At 38.8% G+C, this 17814-nt stretch overlaps 1 protein-coding gene and 1 long non-coding RNA gene across 2 annotated transcripts; one reads left to right on the top strand and one right to left on the bottom strand.

The window, feature by feature from the left end:
• Positions 1–469: 469 nt before the first annotated feature.
• LOC110382965 (uncharacterized) lies at positions 470–2050 on the bottom strand. The gene is made up of 3 exons (XR_002430015.3): positions 1895–2050; positions 1613–1754; positions 470–1157 (listed from the first exon to the last, which is right to left on the bottom strand). It is a non-coding gene; the product is annotated as an uncharacterized LOC110382965 (long non-coding RNA).
• A 6082-nt stretch (positions 2051–8132) lies between these two features.
• On the top strand, positions 8133–15812 carry LOC110382971 (luciferin 4-monooxygenase). Its single transcript, XM_064043016.1, has 12 exons — positions 8133–8288; positions 8519–8685; positions 9833–10040; positions 10469–10626; positions 11060–11229; positions 11637–11787; positions 12233–12378; positions 12872–13004; positions 13345–13426; positions 13939–14078; positions 14583–14753; positions 15249–15812. The coding sequence occupies exons 2-12, from the start codon at positions 8569–8571 to the stop codon at positions 15426–15428; spliced, it is 1656 nt and encodes a 551-aa protein (XP_063899086.1). The 5' UTR covers positions 8133–8288; positions 8519–8568; the 3' UTR covers positions 15429–15812.
• The last annotated feature ends 2002 nt before the right edge of the window (positions 15813–17814 follow it).

The following is a 17814-nucleotide window of genomic DNA, read 5'->3' on the forward strand; positions in this document are numbered from 1 at the left end:
AGTTATATGCAATGTTGAAAGTGTAATTATAGTGATACACCTGAGAGTTTTATATAAGTGAGTGCATCTATGGATAATGCCACTATTTAGTGCATATGCACAGTGAAATAAACAATATTTGTATTTATAAACAAAATAAAACTCAGGAGCGATTATAAAAGTTGTGCTCTTTTCAACTACCCTCAGAAGAAAACTATCTCCGAGTAACATAAGCAATATTTTATCCCAGTAATAATAATGGCGTCCACGGCCGGTTTCAGCCACGGCGCCTGTTCTTATATAAGGAGATCAGCCAGCTGCACAGGATATATTATAGTGCACGAGCATTTGCTTGGACACAGGTGCACTCATTATTCCTTCACTCTCATAGAGCGATGGGACAAATCCCAGTATCGTAAGTAATTCCCCAGGGATGCGGGAGAAACCGCGGGAAAGCAGCTAGTTAGGAATTAGGAAATAAAACAAACCCTTCCTATAACTAATTTTTATTTCACAGTACGCAAAAACTCTTATGAACTAGGTGGAGATTGAGAGAGATCATTAACTTACCCTATGAATGTTGTGTAGATGTTGTGATTTTATTACTAAGAACCATACTCATTATATATAAAAAATAATAAAAGAGAGGAGAAGAGTGTTGACGAACTTAAAACTAAATGAGAGTGTTAAGAGTACCAGCAATGTGTCGCACATTACTAATGCTCTTGTGAACCCCTCTTCTCCCCTCCCCTTGTGAGGAGTAGCTTCACTACAGTATTATACTGTAATGTAGCTACTCTCACAATATTAACTAAACATCTTACACCCGGCGCAGATCCAACCTACAGGATCATAGAACCAATTTTTGGAAGAAAGATGATTTAAAAATTGGCCCTCATGGTCACTGCTTTTCAAATCTGCGCCTACCGTAGTCACCTAGCAAGATGACTACCCACACCACTCATTTTCAGAACGCCATTAACATGCAAGGAAGAACATAACAAGTTATGTTGTTCAAAGCATGTTAATGGCTTAGAAAATGCAATCCAATTCAGTTGACACTGGACACTCAATTTCATCTCTCACTCGACTCATGAGAGGTGGAACCGGTATCCTCAGTGCTGAACTGGAGGCAGCTGGTCAGCAGACGGAGACGGAAGTCGCTGCTGCCAAGAGACCTGGAACAGAACACCAGAACAGTTCAAACACAAGCAATCAAACTTTAGGTAGGAAAGTTGGGGGAGGGACAATAAAAAGCCACGCCCTATCCGGGATTCTTGATTCTTTGATAGATTTACCGCGGTCAAGAAAGACAAAGGATAATTGGACAAAAGAACTTAATTGACTATCTAATCAACCTTACCCCCACCCCTTCCACCCCTTACCCCTCCCACCCCCTTCAAAGAGTGGCCACACCCTTCCCCAAAACTCTTAACATAGATATTATATCTCCCGAAAGCGGATGAGTCATACTTATATGTGTAATATGTATAGGCACATTGTCTTTGTGTGTTGTTCATTACTGAGCGCCCACATACAAAGACTATGTGCATGTACATTTACACACACAAGTCTAGCTCACCCGCTTTCAAACAGAAACAGTGGTTAATGACTACATCACATACATATGTACCTTGATGGTAAAGTCTGAGGCTGCGGGATGCAGAGCTCGGTCCCCTGGTGGCGTCAGGATCCAACTCGTCAGGAGTGGAGGCTGCAAGCTCGGATCAGCAGCCTCCGGCGACGAGTGGAGAAGCTGTTTCACCACCAGGGACCTGGAAACCAAACGAGACATCATTAAAACAAGACATCATTAGAACCACACCCCTTTTTCCAAAGATCCCAATTTGAGGACCCCTAGTATTTAATTTAAATGCAATAAATTTAGAAATAAGGCAGATATTGAAAAGCTTACCCGTATCTGAGAAGCTGAGAATCCCCTGATACTCTAGAGCTCCGGAGGGCGGCGCCCCAACAGATGTTCGAAGGGACACGTCATGCACGGCAGACGTCGGGCGGCGCACTGAAGACTCAGACAAAGGGAAGTCTGGTCTAGAAAGCTCTAACTGCACTGCGCAGGTCACGATCAATACTTAATGGAACATTCTAGAATGCAGTTGTGTTGCAACAGTTAAAAATTATGACCGGATGCAGATGAGAACTGGCAATAGTGGCAAATTTTCGAAATATAGCTGATTTTTGTGGATTTTCTTGCTATACCTATTTATCAATATTCAAAAATTGATTGGCATAGGTAAAGGGCAGATAAAAGATGGTCCTTTTTCTCAAATTTCGACCCAAAAAATGGTATTGCCCAGCATCCCTGTAATGCGCAGGTCACAATCAATATAAGATGAATATCTGCATTGCAGATAAGCTTTGTGTGATCAAAATGTTGCAACTGTAGAATTTACGCTATTTTTGAAGTATAAACACTATGACAAAGAATTGCCAGGTTAAATTTATGGCTAGATCCAACAACTGGACACTTGGATAATTTTCTGTTATTTCTTTTGCTGTAAGATAATTTTTCTTTGATGTACAACTCGTTGAAAATCAACAATAAATATTACCCTTATGTCTTCGTTAGTACGTTTTGCGATTCTAAGAAAGGTCTTGCTAGATCTTTATCATTTTAAACTAGTGTTGTCTGGCAAAACATTAAGACAGAAGATCCATCATCCCTAGACTTTGAATAAATATCCATACTTTGTCAGATTCAAAAACCTACCCATAATCTATTTCAGCATTCATCATCACCCTTGTTCTTATCCTCATTTTATTTCTGGTCAACCAAGCTGTCTTCTCCTTCCGTACTTCTCGGTCTGCTATCATCCCACAAGTAACATTCTTTCTAGCCATATCGACTCTCACACAATCCATCCATCGTTTCTTTGGTCTTACCCTTCCTCTTTATTAGATGCCATAAATATTGCAATAACGCGTTTTGGAAAGCACGTTAAACTGTGGGTCTCGGCTATCATTTCAACATCTTCGGCAGTCGATACAGATAGCCGGAAACCAGAAAGTCTGACAATCAGTCTTAGTTACAGGGGTTTTGGGTTGCTTAGGAAACTGGGTTGAAGAGGTCAGATAGGCAGTCGCTCCTTGTAAAGCACTGGTACTCAGCAGCTCTGTCTGACAAGACTGGAAGCTGACCCCAACATAGTTGGGAAAAGGCAGTATCAACAAAAATTTTGAAAAAAAAAACTTCTTGGTTTTCACATGTAATGTATTAGATAGTGTAAATTGGTAGTTTAAGCCTAACAACACTTACACCTATATAATACAGTCCCTTAATTACTTATATACAATATACAGTTGCCCCTTATATATTAAAAGAAAAGAATCGTTTGAATTTCTGGCATTCCCACTTAACTCTTACAATATTATTTCTATCATGATTTTCTTTATCAATAAGTGCATTGAATTGTGGAAATTGAATACACTTATTATTTTTGGCCAAAACGGAATCAAGCAACTTTGACTCCATTCTTGCCATTTCGTCCCTACTTCCACTATATGTAAGATAAGATGATGCTTTAGATATTAAATTGTTGATGTTAAGTCCAAGTATGTTCTGATTAGTGATAATATCCAAAACTGCATCCTCTCTATATCATATAGAGGAAGCAGGGAGTCGCCAGAGCCTCGTCGGTGTGAGCAGGGCGCGCCGCGTGCAGGTGAGGTTGACTTTGGCGCTTCAGGTGTTGGTGGCGCCACTTGCGCCCCGTCGCAGCGCGCTCAAGTGGCGCCGCGTGCCACGTGCCGGAGCAACGCCACGTGTGGAGAGAATGCGAGCTGGTACATCATTTTCTTGAAGATGTAACTCCAATCTGAAATCATAAAAATTTGAAAGCTAGAACTAGTAAAAACCACTAATCGTCGTCACCCTATGATCATTTTATTTCTAATTGGCGCAGCATGTCTTCTTCCCTATTCCTCTATATACCGTCATCTCACAAGTAACATTCTTTCCAGCCATATCATCTTTCAGATAATCCATCCATCGTTTAAAAATAATCTTTACTAACATAATGTAGTATCCGCGAAAGAGTGCCTTTTAGCCACCAATATAATCAACCAATTTTGATATAAGTATTTTTCAAAATAAACTATTGCCCTCACTAAACCTAAGCTACTCTTTTGGAAATAAACAAAAAACAGCTAGCAAGCGCCATATTGGTACATATCTGTAGTTACATTATGTGTAGACAAAGAAACAACGCCCCAACATCACGCATGCGCAAACCATGGCGTGAAATTTCATACACAGGCCACGCCCATTCACTCAAATACCACAAAATGGTGGACAATTCCTTCCCATAGAGAACAAAATGACTAGCGGAGGTGCCATAACGGAAAATCTCCTAAGAAAGTAGTGCGACAACATGCGGGTGCGAGGGGGACGAGGAACGTTACTGTCTTCGCCCTAATACGCTTTCTTTGGACCTGACTATTCATTGTAATACTAAAAATAGTAGACAGATGTCTCAAAGAACCCGAACGCTTCGTTAGTTCACTCGTAACTGATCGGTTTGGTCATGCCCACTGCACGTATTTGAGCTAGAAGAAGGCGCCTGACCTACCTGCATTATGGCATCTCCGCTCATCTTTCCTTGCTCCGTGGTGTTAGTAATTTAGAAGGGGTATAGATGCAGATCCTCTTAGAAATAAATGAAGGAGGCCTATGTCCAGCAGTGGACTTCCTATGACAGAGATAATGATGATGATAATTTAAACACTAACCTTTCTGAAATATGTTTCGGAAGTCAGCCATGTCGCCACAGGCCGGATCAAAGATGGCTGCTACGGACGCCATCTTTAAATGCGGGGTGAGGCTGCTATCCCATCAGAAATCTGAAAAAATACAAGAATATTATTATTAAAAATATCCATAAAAATATTGTAAAGCTGAAGAGTATGTATGATTGAGATCACTAAAAAAATTACTGGTAAGATTTGAAAAACATTTCAGAGTTAGACAAGTCCTTTGAAATTGACCACGCCCTTTTTTCCTCTATCTTCAAAACTCTACAAATCGAATAAAAAACCAGTCAATTCCTTCAAAGTTATGCTTAGCAGTTACAATAAGGCACTTCATTCAAAAAATCATGACCCAACCAACTCAATTTGATGACCACACCCTAATTTCAAAATCTGATAAAATTTCGCTAATCATCAAATTTTTTAACAGCCGTGATATTAGAAGGGAAATAGATATATTTAGAGACACTTACCTTCATTATAACTGAGAAGAAGACTGTTGAAGACTGCACCAGCTTCAAGGAGTCACACGTGATGCACGGCAGACGTCGGGCGACGCACTGGATACTCAGACAAAGGGAAGTCTGGTCTAGAAAGCTCTAACTGCACTGCGCAGGTCACGATCAATACCAGACGGGAGCTATAGAGTCTGCACTGAAATGCATCTACCTCTAGATATGTTTTTGCGAAGGGTTGATGAGAACAAAGGATGTCTGGCTAATAATGTGAAGGGGTAAGAGTATAAAGAATACTACAGAATTTTAGCCAGACGATAGTTTGTCTGGGATCATTTATCAGTATGAAGATGAATGGTAGTATGCACATTATAAAGATCAGGTATTTAGCCGGTATCAGACCGAGTTTGTTGGAATCAAGATGTTCTTTTCAATAAAAAAAACAGCCATCGGGTCAACTGATTAGCCTGAAGTGATAGTCTATATCCAGTTATCGGGTGTGTCGTACATAATCACATTAAATCCTATAACAAATATGTACTCTATGATATTCTATGACGAACTGTAAAAAAATTGACCTAATCCATTCAGTGGTTTAGCCACAGGAGTCATTTTTCGTTCTCATAATTTACAACATCATGTGTAAAGCAGAGATAAAGTTAGGAGTGTCGAATGTTTGACCAGTTGACAGCTGTCAGTTTTCATGGGAGAATTTCCGTTGTTTGTAATGACTGACACTTAAATAGTGTTCTAATTCTCACACATTTTATTATATTTCCTTTGTTTGGATTTTTTTGCGTTTTTTTTTTCTTTGTGCTAATCGACAATTATTCTTTTAACCAGTAATATTAACGTATTTGACTTAATGTGATTAGGAATGACACACCCGATTTAATAAAGGGAAAACAGAAATGTCTGTTTGGCGGTATCCTGTTTTGGAATGCTTATTTAATTGGCAAAGAACCAACCTCTCGAGTATGAGGGCGCGGGTTCGAATCCAGGTCAGGCAAGTACCAATGCAACTTTTCTAAGTTTGTATGTACTTTCTAAGTATATCTTAGACACCAATGGCTGATAAAAAGGTGAAGGAAAACATCTTGAGGAAACCTGGACTATATAGTCTGAAATCACCAACCCGCATTGAGCAAGCGTGGTGATTAATGCTCAATCCTTCTCCATGTGAGAGGAGGCCGCAGCCCAGCAGTGGGACGATAAATAGGCTGTAACTAACTAACTAACTAACTAACTATTAAATTGGTCGGTACTGGCTTTCATTTGAATATTTTTGGCAGTCTTTACTGGTGATGTCAGAAAGTCTGACAACCAGTCTTACCAAGGGGTATTTGGCCTGGGCAATTGGATTGAGGAGATCAGATAGGCAGTCGCTCTATGTAAAACACTGGTACTCAGCTGCATCCTGTTAGACTGGAAGCCGACCCCAACATAGTTTAAAAATTCAAAATTTATTTATTTATGTTTGAACATAATATCTTAATTAGGTCATAATTAATATTAATTAGGTAGTTAGGTAATGGCTAGGCAGATGAAGACAATTTGTTATTTAATTACGATTTGTTTTTATTTTGTAATACAACGCAATATAAATAAATAAATAATACCTATTACTTTCCTAGAGGCAAACCCTGTCGCTCCTCTTCATCTCTTCTACTCCGTGTCCCTCCTCATACTTCGAGCCGTTATGATGGATCCTTCACTGTTCGCGCTGTGAGGCTTTGGAACGCTCTGCCTCACAGTATACGTGACAGCACATCGTTAGATGTCTTCAAGAGACGAATTAAAGAACATTTCCTGTCAACATGACCTTATTTGTATGTATGTATTTATTTATTTATTATATTTTATGTTTTATTTATAGGTATATATTTTATGTTATGTAGTTTTATCTGTCTTTTGTTTAATGTTGTGCACTTTTTAATTTTCTCTTCCCTATCGCATCTCTCTATCGCTCTAAGGTTTGCTGTTAGAGAACCCAGTTCTGGGTTAAGCTCGCCTTTGTACATGTCTTCTCTGTGTTGTGTGTATTTTTATATGTTTTTGTGTACAATAAAGAATAATAATACTTTGTTGTGGCGTACAGATTTAGTATCAAAGTCAAATGATATATTTTGAAGGTGCTCTCTGTTATCAAGCGTTTATCAACTTCTTTTCAATTGTTTTGATACAAACAAAACACTGTATTGTTTTTGTTTATATGCATTGTTATTGTGACGGAAAAATAATTCGTCATCTCTCTAGCCTTTTTTAACTATGTTGGGGTCGGCTTCCAGTCTAACCGGATGCAGCTGAGTACTAGCGTGCCACAAGGAGTGACTGCCTATCTGACCTCCTCAACCCAGTTACCCGGACAACCCGATACCCCTTGGTTAGACTGGTGTCAGACTTACTGGCATCTGACTACCCGTAACGACTGCCAAGAATGTTCAATGACAGCCGGCACTTACAGTTTAACGCGGCCTCCGATACTCCGAAACACAGTCATTGGTGTCTAAGATATACTTAGAAAGTACATACAAACTTAGAAAAGTTGCATTGGTACTGGGTCGAACCCACACGCTCATACATGCGATATTGGTTGTTTACCCACTAGGCCACCATGATAGAATCCTATTTAAATATTGTACGAACAAATATACACTCGGATAAAGTTATCTGTATGTATATTGATAATACTAAAACATGCCTTCCTCCCGCGGCTTCGCCCGTGTCAAATTCGGTTATATCCCGTTTCCAAGAGAACTCTTCAAAAGTCCGGGATAAAAACTATCCTATGTTCTTTCTCAAGGTCAACTCTATTTCTGTACCAAATTTTATTAAAATCAGTTCAGTGGTTTAGACGTGAAAGCGTGACAGACAGACAGAGTTACTTTCGCATTTATAATATTGGTAGGGATTATTGAACATTGCTCATTCAAGATATATTCATGTAGGTATCTAAAACCCTAAAAATATTAAGTGTGCATCGAAATTTTTCTCGGTCCAGACGTGCGAGGTGTGCTTAAAATATCCTGTGTGTCATTTGTTTTTAATATTTGTGAGAACATTGAACTTTAGGGGACGAAGAATAAGGTATTTTTTTGTTTGATATTTATTTATATTTGCTGATCGACTTCCCAAAAATAGAGGTTGTTAATTCGGATGTTTGAATTTTTTTTGTGTTTGTTCGTCTACATCTCAATCGTTTACGAAAGGGTAATTGCCAAATGGTCTCATATTGTTCTGAAGCCCATCTAGTGATGAAGCTATAAGTTAACTACGAAACAGCTTTCCAAAGCTAATAACAATGTTTTGTTTTTCAGAATTTTGACAATAGACAGCTCAGAAGAAAGTTTATATCTACATAACAAAAATGCTAAAAAACAAGCTTTACCAATATGGCGACGATAGTGGTAGAATTCCCGCACACATCCACTTTGGTAAAGAAGTTTTTGATGCTATGGTCAAAAACAAACATATAACGGCTTTGGTAAGTAGGTATTTAAATGGTATACTTACTAATATTATAAAGCTGAAGAGTTTGCGTATTTGTTTTAACCCTTGAATTTTAGGGCCTACTAGACAGATTTGTAAAAGTATTTAAGTGTTAAATAGCTAGAAAGGCAACTTTTTATCCGGATGCGCGGAGTAATACCCACGGGACGAGGGTGAAAACGGCAAACTAATATTCCTAAGCACGTACCCTGTATATAAATAAGTATATAGGCCGTAAAGGCTCTGAAACTACTGAACCGATTTGAAAAATTCTTTCACTGTTGGAAAACTACACTCTTCCCGAGTAACATAGGCTATATTTTATCCCGGTACGGGTAGTAGTTCCCAAGGGAAGCGTACACACAAATATTGGGGAAATACTGCTATCCCGTGCGAAGCCGGAGCGGGTCGCTAGTTATGAAATAAATGGTTGATGTTTTGGATTCATCGTCCAACCATCCACCAAGATGTACCAAGCTGCATCCAGTTAGACTGGAAGCCGACCCCAACATAGTTGGGAAAAGGCTCGGAGGATGATGTTTTGGGTTCATCGTCCGATAGCATAATCTCCGACATTTATCGACCTTGCAATGTTATAAGAGAGTGCAATTCTTGCGATAAAGTGCATTAATGCAATAATCTTACCGTCTGTCTTCTTATCGTAATTGCGTAGCCCGAAAAAGTCTGTCTGGGGGATTGTTGTTAAACTAAGTGTACATTATAAAAAGTTACATTAATCCGTGACCGTCAGAAAAAGGCTGCAACAATGTCAGAGGATTAAATTGATAATAATTTATGATATCAAAACAATCCGTGTATGCACTTTTGATTAGATAAATTGGCGTGGAGACAGACTACCGCAATGATATTTCACTTTGATTTTATCAACCTCTACTAATCTCTACTAATCTTTTCTAATATAATAAAGAGGAAACGTCATGTTTTTGTTTATCCCTTGAATGCTCAAAAACTGCGAAACAGATTCGAAAATTCCTTCACTGATTGACGCCTCGGCTCTTCCCGAGTAACATAGGCGTATATTTTATCCCGGTAAGGGCAGTAGATATTAATATATGTATGGGTGTAATGTATGTACGTATAGGCTAGTATGATGACGATGATGACGATGATAATTTTTTCAGATAAACGCAGACACAGGAGACCAAATATCTTACGAAGAAGTAGCTCAAATGACAGCTGATGTCGCTCTCTCGCTCACTCGTATAGGAGTTAGAAAGGGAGAGGTAGTGTGCATTTGCAGTGAGAAGATATTTGAATATTTACCTACTATTATTGGTATAATGTGCGCGGGAGCAACTTTCTCTCCTACCGATCCAACTTATGGCAGTTGTAAGTATAATCAATTTATATCAAAGTAGTATAATTATAAAAGTGATAAGTATGTGTGTTTATTGACAACTTTTCTGTTTGTTTGTACTTTCTAAGTAGGTAAGTATATCTGAGACACCAATGACTGTGTTTCGGATGGCACGTTAAACTGTAGGTTCCGGCTGTCATTGAACATCCTTGACAGTCGTTACGGGTAGTAAGAAGCCAGTAAGTCTGAGGCCAGTCTTACTAAGGGGTATTGGGTTGCCCGGGTATCATGGTTGAGGAGGTCAGATAGGCAGTCGCTCCTTGTAAAGTAGTGGTGCTCAACTGAATCCGGTTAGACTGGAAGCCGACCTCAACATAGTTGGGAAAAGGCTCGAGAGATGATGACTTTTCTATATAATCCGTTGTCTATTAATGACTAAACCTAAATTCTTCATTCACAGTTCCTCTTCTCCATAGACTGAAAATAGTCCGTCCCCGAGTCATGTTTTGCTCCCGAAACGCCTACAAAACTCATAAAGCAGTTTTTGAAGAAGTTGGCAGCATAGAACATTATATCCTGTATGGAGATGAAGAGGAACCTGGTACTTTGCTGTTTAAGGTAAGTTATATCCCGGAGAACTGATTTCAAGTCAAAGTCTACTCTAAAACGTTCATTGAAAGTAGGCTAGTTTTTTTAACTTTTTCACGTCAAAATTACAAAAGAACAGCACCTCCCTTAGCGCCCCTTCACCACTTCCTAGTGTTATGACTGGAAAGAAGAAGCGGAAACTCCCCAGCAATACAGCTGTCTATTGCAATTTAATTATAATTATTTAACAAAAATACAATTAAAAATAAAACACTTACCGTCGTACCACAAAAAGTGACTTTTTTAGGAAGACACTTTTTTAGACAAGTGTTCAACAAATGTTTAAGTTTTTGTAGTAAACTTGTTATTGTCCACTTCAGAGCTTGCACTTAAAGTCTCGGTGTCTGAAGACATTGTTGTGGTAGCCTAGTGGATAAAGAACCAATTGTGATTTTCTTTCCAGGACTTCTTAACCGAGACCTGTAAGCTGGAAGACTTCGAGCCAGTTCCAGTCAATGGGTGGGAAGACGTGGCTTTCATAGTATACTCATCAGGCACTACGGGTCTTCCGAAGGGTGTTCCTGTGACCCATTTGGCATACTGTCTGAACGCTCAGAATATCGTTCCGGATGAGTAAGTGTACTTTGTAAATGGCTTTAATGAAACAGTTGCTGAACTGTATTCAGACAATTATTAACATATTTACAATACATATAAAAAAACTATCCTAGTAAAAAAAAACACTATAACTATTACGCGTTAAAAATTCATCCCCATCGCTGTCAACTGGGAGCGTACCCAAGAGGCTGGCAGCATTACCTCGTTGGATCGTTATGCTGATCCTTTATCCAAAGTAATAGTCGGCCTTTTGGTCATTAGAAACGTAAACCAACATCCTGCATAGATTTTTAAATAGGATAATAGTTTCCTTAGAAAATAGCATTCTATCGATCCAACAAATCTTCTTAAGACTCCACCAGAGCCCAACAGTAAGACGATAAAACGGCTAATGATGATGATGAACAAATCCTCAATTTCAGCTACACAGGCATCGGCATCTACAGTTCCCGAGAGTTCTACTACACATACGGGCTGATGTATGCACTAGCGTGCTTACGAGTGGCAGCCACTATAGTGTACAATACTTCTGGTGGGGAGAAGGCGATGTTGGAGGCTGTGGAGAAATATAAGGTATGTTTCTTTCTTCTTTAGTAAGCTAGTAGCAATCCTATTAAGTATTCATGGATGGATATTTGTTCTTCTTCATCAAAAAAATTACCGAATGGATCTTGATGAAACTTGACATCAATATAGCTAAATATCAAAATAACTTGATATAGACTGGGCAGGTGAAACCGCTAACAAAAGCTAGTAGATTTTAGAAACAGTACATTTGGCGTATTCATCATTCATGTTCCAAAAATCATGATTCGGGCGCTGTTTGTAACAAAGTTAGCTACCTAATCTTTTTCAACCATTTAAAAGTCTACGGCCAGTCTAACCGACCAAGTAATTTACATGAAGTGGCTGCCTATCTGACCTCCTCAACCCTGGTTACCTGGCCGAGACAACATCTCTTGGAAAGACTGGTTGTCAGACTATCTGCCTTAACATAAAAATCTCTTCTTACTTTCAGTTAAAAATCTTGCAACTAGCGCCGATGATAATCACAGAACTAATCAAGTCGGCAATATTGGATGATTACGATCTCTCCTCAGTGGAGTACGTGATCTCTTCCAGTACTTATATCAGGGAGGAAGCTGTTAATGATATTAAACGCAGGTAACAAAAAATTAAAGAAATCTCTATACTTACATAATAAAAGCTTCCAAGCGCAAGTCGGACTCCCACTTGGACCATCAATATTTCTATTAGTACATACTGATACTAACATAGTAGAGAGGAATCATTGCACTGTTGGGAAACTACACTGTCCCCTAGTAACATAGGCTATATATTTTATGTCCATACGGAAGAAGTTTCCCTTGGAAGTCGGTGAAACCTCGAGAAAACGGCTAGTATCTATAAAAATAACAAAAAAGAAACACTTTAAATGGTAACCTCCAAAAATATATATTTAATTCTAGTTTTATTAGTTAGTATTTGTTATAGCAGCATAAAAAAACATCATCTGTGAAAATTTCAACGGCCTTCTAACCATCACGATTCAAATAGATACAGCCTGGTGACAGACGGACAGCGAAGTCTTAGATAGGGTCTCGTTTCACCCTTTGGCAAAGGAATCCTCAAATCAAATTATTCTACTTTTTCTCAGGATACCAAGTCTGAAATCAGTTCTCCAGCTATACGGGATGTCTGAAGGTGGCAGCATCTGCAACGAGCTGCTCTGCACCAAGGGTTCCAAGCCTGGTAGCTCCGGAGTACCTGGCTATGGGTTTATCATCAAGGTAACTTTATCCAGTTTCCAATACTAACCAAACCGCTTGAAATTCACCAGGAGAATTTTTCGCATTACCCGGGTAAAGTGTACCTAGCCTACGTCTATCTCTAGGGTACCATCTAACTCGGTGGTGCCATAATTTTATCTTTGCCTGTTCAGCAGGATTAGCCTTATTGTATTACGAAACACACAAATGGACATAGTTACTTTCGGATCTCTACTAGTATTATAGAGCTGAAAAGTACGTTTGCTTGTATCTCAAGAGCTAGGTACTGGATTTATTTGAAGAATATTATCGAGTACCTATATCACTTTGATAATGCATAAAAATATGTCTTATTTACCAGGTGGTGGACTTGGAGACCAGAAAACCCTTAGGACCCAATCAACGAGGGGAAATCTGTATCAAGGGACCCAGTCTTATGAAAGGTATACTTAACTCCTCACACACCAGTTAAGTCATCGATATAAAAAAAAAAACTTCCAAGGCTATTAGTAACATAACATAGCATGATGCCTTGAGAACATGTTAATAACAGTCGTGCTTGTGATCTCTCTCCGGTGGTGTCGGATTGTCGTCCCATCGCGCCCTAAGAGTGAAGGAATTGTGAGTGCACCTGTGTCTGCGAAAAGTATCATCTGCCTACCTAGCTTTTTCCCATCATGCAGCTGAGTACTGGTGTGCCACATGGAGCAACTGCCTATCTGACCTCCTCAACCCAGTTACTTCGGCAGCCCGCTATCCCTCCCTCGTCAAGACTGGTTGTCAGACTTTCTGGCTTCTGACTTTACTTATAAAGACCAGTTTAACGTGTCTTCGGAATACGGTGGAACTTGTCATGACAAGATGGTCACGCCAAGCCTTGCCTCTTATGATCGATCGATCCGCAAGGCTTTGAATTAGCCACAAGCCCCTTACTTAAATCTTAATACTTTTCCAGCTTACCTGAACAACGTGAGCCCTGAATGCAAGGATGAAGATGGTTTTCTGAAGAGCGGAGATGTTGGCTATTATGATGAAGATGGGTACTTCTTTGTTGTAAACAGGATTAAAGAGCTCATCAAGTACAATGATATATCTGTGAGTAGTTTCTTACATCATCGTTGTCGTCATCATATCATCACCATCATTACTATCATCGTCATCATCGTCATTATAATCATGATCATTGTCACCATCACAATCATCATCGTCGGCGTCATAGTCATTATTATCATCATCATCACCATCGTCATGGTCATGACTATCATCATCATGTTTAGTGATGCAACGGATCTGTTTCTGTTCCGCAAGTGTGGAAGTTCCGCGCGATTTGCAACATCCGTGTCTGCTTTTGTTTCCGCTACTTTTATAACGGAGAAGTTTAATCTCCATCATCATCGTCATCATCATCACCATCAGCATGTTCATTATCATCATCATCAGCATGTTTAGTGACATCAGTAGTCTCAGCAAATGTACATCAATGAAAAATAATCTTATCTATATACAGCTTTAAAAAACTGATAAAGAGCAACAAAAAATTGGTTCTTGTCGAGAAAAAAAAAGTTTTTCTGACAATAATCCTGCCTTCTAAATCTTCAGATACCACCAGCGGAATTCGAAGCCCTGCTTCTTCAGCACCCATCAGTCCGAGAGGTTGGAGTGGTGGGGAAACCTCACCACAAGCATGGAGAGCTTCCAGTAGCGTTTGTGGTGCTGCAGCCAGGATGCAAGGCTTCTGAAGATGAACTGGTTCAGCATGTTGATAGTCGGGTGAGGGAGAGCATTATTTATTTCAATAAGTTATCACCTGCCTTATAGATGTCTAACTAGTCCAGTTTAACTGGATGTAGCTGAGTACCAGTGTGCTACATGGAGCGACTGCCTATCTGCTCACCTCAACCCAGTTACCCGGACAATCTGATACCTCTTGGTAAGACTGGTAGTCATCATAGAATTTCTGGCCTCCGAAGCCTGTACTTCTGACAACCAGTCTTACATTGGGTTGCCCGGGTAACTGGGTTGAAGAGGTCAGATAGGCAGTCGCTGCTTGTAAAACACTGGTACTCAGCTGCATCCAGTTAGACTGGAAGCCGACCCCAACATAGTTGGGAAAAGGCTCGGCAGATGCAGTTGATTCTTCAAATGGATTTGCCAGATCTGGAATCATACTTGAACTCTAGACCACTTTAACATTTTTTCAATGTGTTTTATTTAGGTAAGAAGTATCACTCAAAATAAAGCAAAATTAATATTCTAATTTCTCAGGTAACCTTCCGAATGCGTCTAGCTGGTGGCGTGCGATTCATTGACCGACTGCCCAGAGGTGCAGGCGACAAGTTGGACAGAAGAGACTTAGTACAGCGTCTGATAGATGAAGATAAACCTGATGGAAATATGGATAAACCTAATGGAACTGTTCTCAATGGAGTCAGAGACAGGATGTAGGATTTTGAGCGGTTGGGGAAAGTTGTTCTAGCTAAAGGGATGTGGGGTGCAGGGAACAGATAGGTAATAATATAAGGATAGCTATGAGAATATTAGGATTATTACACATAAGTTAGAATATTTTAAGGATTACACTTTATCTATGTATGTACTTTTAACATATTAAGAGGAAATAGTTTTTTTGTTTGTTTGTAAAAAAAATGTGCTCCGTTGAAGACGTTTGATCTTTAGTATATTAGTAAAGAAGTGTATAAACTTCTTTTTTAAATACCAGTTCACAGTGTTTATGATTTTTATGAATACGTTATTTTAGAAAATCAGACACAATTGATTTTCTATTGTTTTATAACTAGCGACATACAAATAACAATATATATTTTAAGAATTTCTGTATTTGTCATATTTGTAAGTACTGTAGTACGAAACTCAATAAAAATCTTATTCTTATGTAGTTTTTTTTGTCCCATCCTAACTTCAATCATGATCACTTAAGCCTAAGGGACTTATATTATTATCAGCAAATTCACCTTACACGAAACTGCGAACGCCAAAAGAACTGGCTCCCGACTTATAAAACGTACAACTCGTTTAAAAATACAACCCAGACGAAATTATTGATCCGTCTGATGTCCGTTAGCTACCAACTTAGAGCATATATCTCTGTCGACTATGACTTCCTTCTATTGTTTAGTTTTTATTGTGTACCATAGTGTATTAAATAAATATAGCAAAACGGAACTGCCATGAGCACAAATCTCTATGCAAAACCTTAAAAAAACGTCTTTAATCATCTGCCTAGCCTTTGTCCAACTAAGTTGGGGTCGGCCTCCAGTCTAACCGGATGCAGCTGAGTACCAGTGTGCCACAAGGAGCGACGGCCTATCTGACCTCCTCAACCCAGTTACTCGGGCAACCCAATACCCCTTGGTAAGACTGGTTGTTAGACGTACTAGCTTCTGACTACCCGTTACGACTGCCAAAGATGTTCAAATGACAGACCCAAATAATTCAGCAAAAACACAATAAGTACCTAATTCTATAATTAGTCTTTACGGAACTGTCTGTTACAGCATTTTTATCGTCCCACTGTTGGGCTGCGGCCTCCTCTCACACGGAGAAGGATTGAGCGTTAATCACCACGCTTGCTCAATGCGGGTTGGTGATTTCAGACTTTATAGTCCAGGTTTCCTCAAGATGTTTTCCTTTACTTTTTTATCAGTCATTGTCTAAGATAAACTTACGGAAATACGAACGCCAAAAGGCATGGTTCCAATGCTCACAAAACTTACCCCTCGTTTAAAAATACAACCCAGACGAAATTATTGATCCGTCTGATGTCCGATAGCTACCAACTTAGAGCATATAGCCAACAGGAACTGCCATGAGCACCAATCACTATGAGAGAAGCTTTTTTACAAAAAGAAAAGCTTATTTCAATGAAATAGAACTTAATACCTTCTCTTAAATGTGATGAAATACTATGTTGAAAACCATATGAAAATCGTATCAGCTAAACGTGAGATACTCGCGCACAAACATATGTACATTGGTACAGACAAATAAAAATAAAAGTTGCTGGGGAGTTTGTTGCGCCACTTCTTCTTCCCAGTAAAAACACATAGGAAGTGGTGAAGGGCGGGCGTTTTGGGGGCTGTCTTTTGTTTTATACGTTGGAAAAGTGCTGATGTATCAGCCTAATTTGACTTAACGTTTTTGAATTTGAAAAGGCCATTCCAGACAGTTAACTAGTCTAAGTTTAACCCCCAGACAGGTACCTTTTCATACCTCTATCATTCCGTTCTCGACCCTTATAACGAACGTACCATATTTATGATTCTTGTATTAAAAATAATAACTATTAATACAAGTTACAAATTTTTCATGAATTACCTAAGTTTTAATAATGCTTGATAAGTATTTTTTTGATTTAAATTATGGTGAAGAGATACTTGGGTTCCGGTTTAGAAGACAGAAAAAGATGCTGTGTTGCAGGTAAGTTTTATGTTTTGTATTTTTTTGTAATTCCTAAGTTAAAAAAAAAATGTTTTGTTTTTTTATTGATATTATAAATGTATGTAATCGACATTTTATGGGGATGATTTAGTTTTTTTTTGTGAAAAGTTTTTAAAAGTTTTTTTTTGTTTTAGTCTTTTATTAATAGGTATTTATTTCATTGAAATATGTTATTCTTTTGTGGAGATAATTTGGGAGTTTTAATTTATGTTTATGAAGCTAGATTTTTTAATTTTATTGTATAAAGTTACCTATGTTTTTGACATTAACGTAAGGCGCTCTTTTCGGCTCAGCAATTTTTTACTTAACTATTGCGTTCGCGAGTTCGATTTTTAAGCGAAATATTTCTTCAACTACCTTCTTGCTAGCGTCC

Source organism: Helicoverpa armigera, chromosome 30 (assembly GCF_030705265.1).
Source record: "Helicoverpa armigera isolate CAAS_96S chromosome 30, ASM3070526v1, whole genome shotgun sequence".
Lineage (NCBI taxonomy): Eukaryota > Metazoa > Arthropoda > Insecta > Lepidoptera > Noctuidae > Helicoverpa > Helicoverpa armigera.

What these genes read in the sequence shown, in the direction of transcription:
- LOC110382971 (XM_064043016.1), top strand. Translation starts at nt 8,569, where the DNA reads ATGCTAAAAAACAAGCTTTACCAATATGGCGACGATAGTGGTAGAATT. An exon ending in AGGCTGTGGAGAAATATAAG is followed by an intron (nt 11,788 to 12,232) that starts GTATGTTTCTTT and finishes TCTTACTTTCAG; the next exon opens with TTAAAAATCTTGCAACTAGC. An exon ending in GCTATGGGTTTATCATCAAG is followed by an intron (nt 13,005 to 13,344) that starts GTAACTTTATCC and finishes CTTATTTACCAG; the next exon opens with GTGGTGGACTTGGAGACCAG.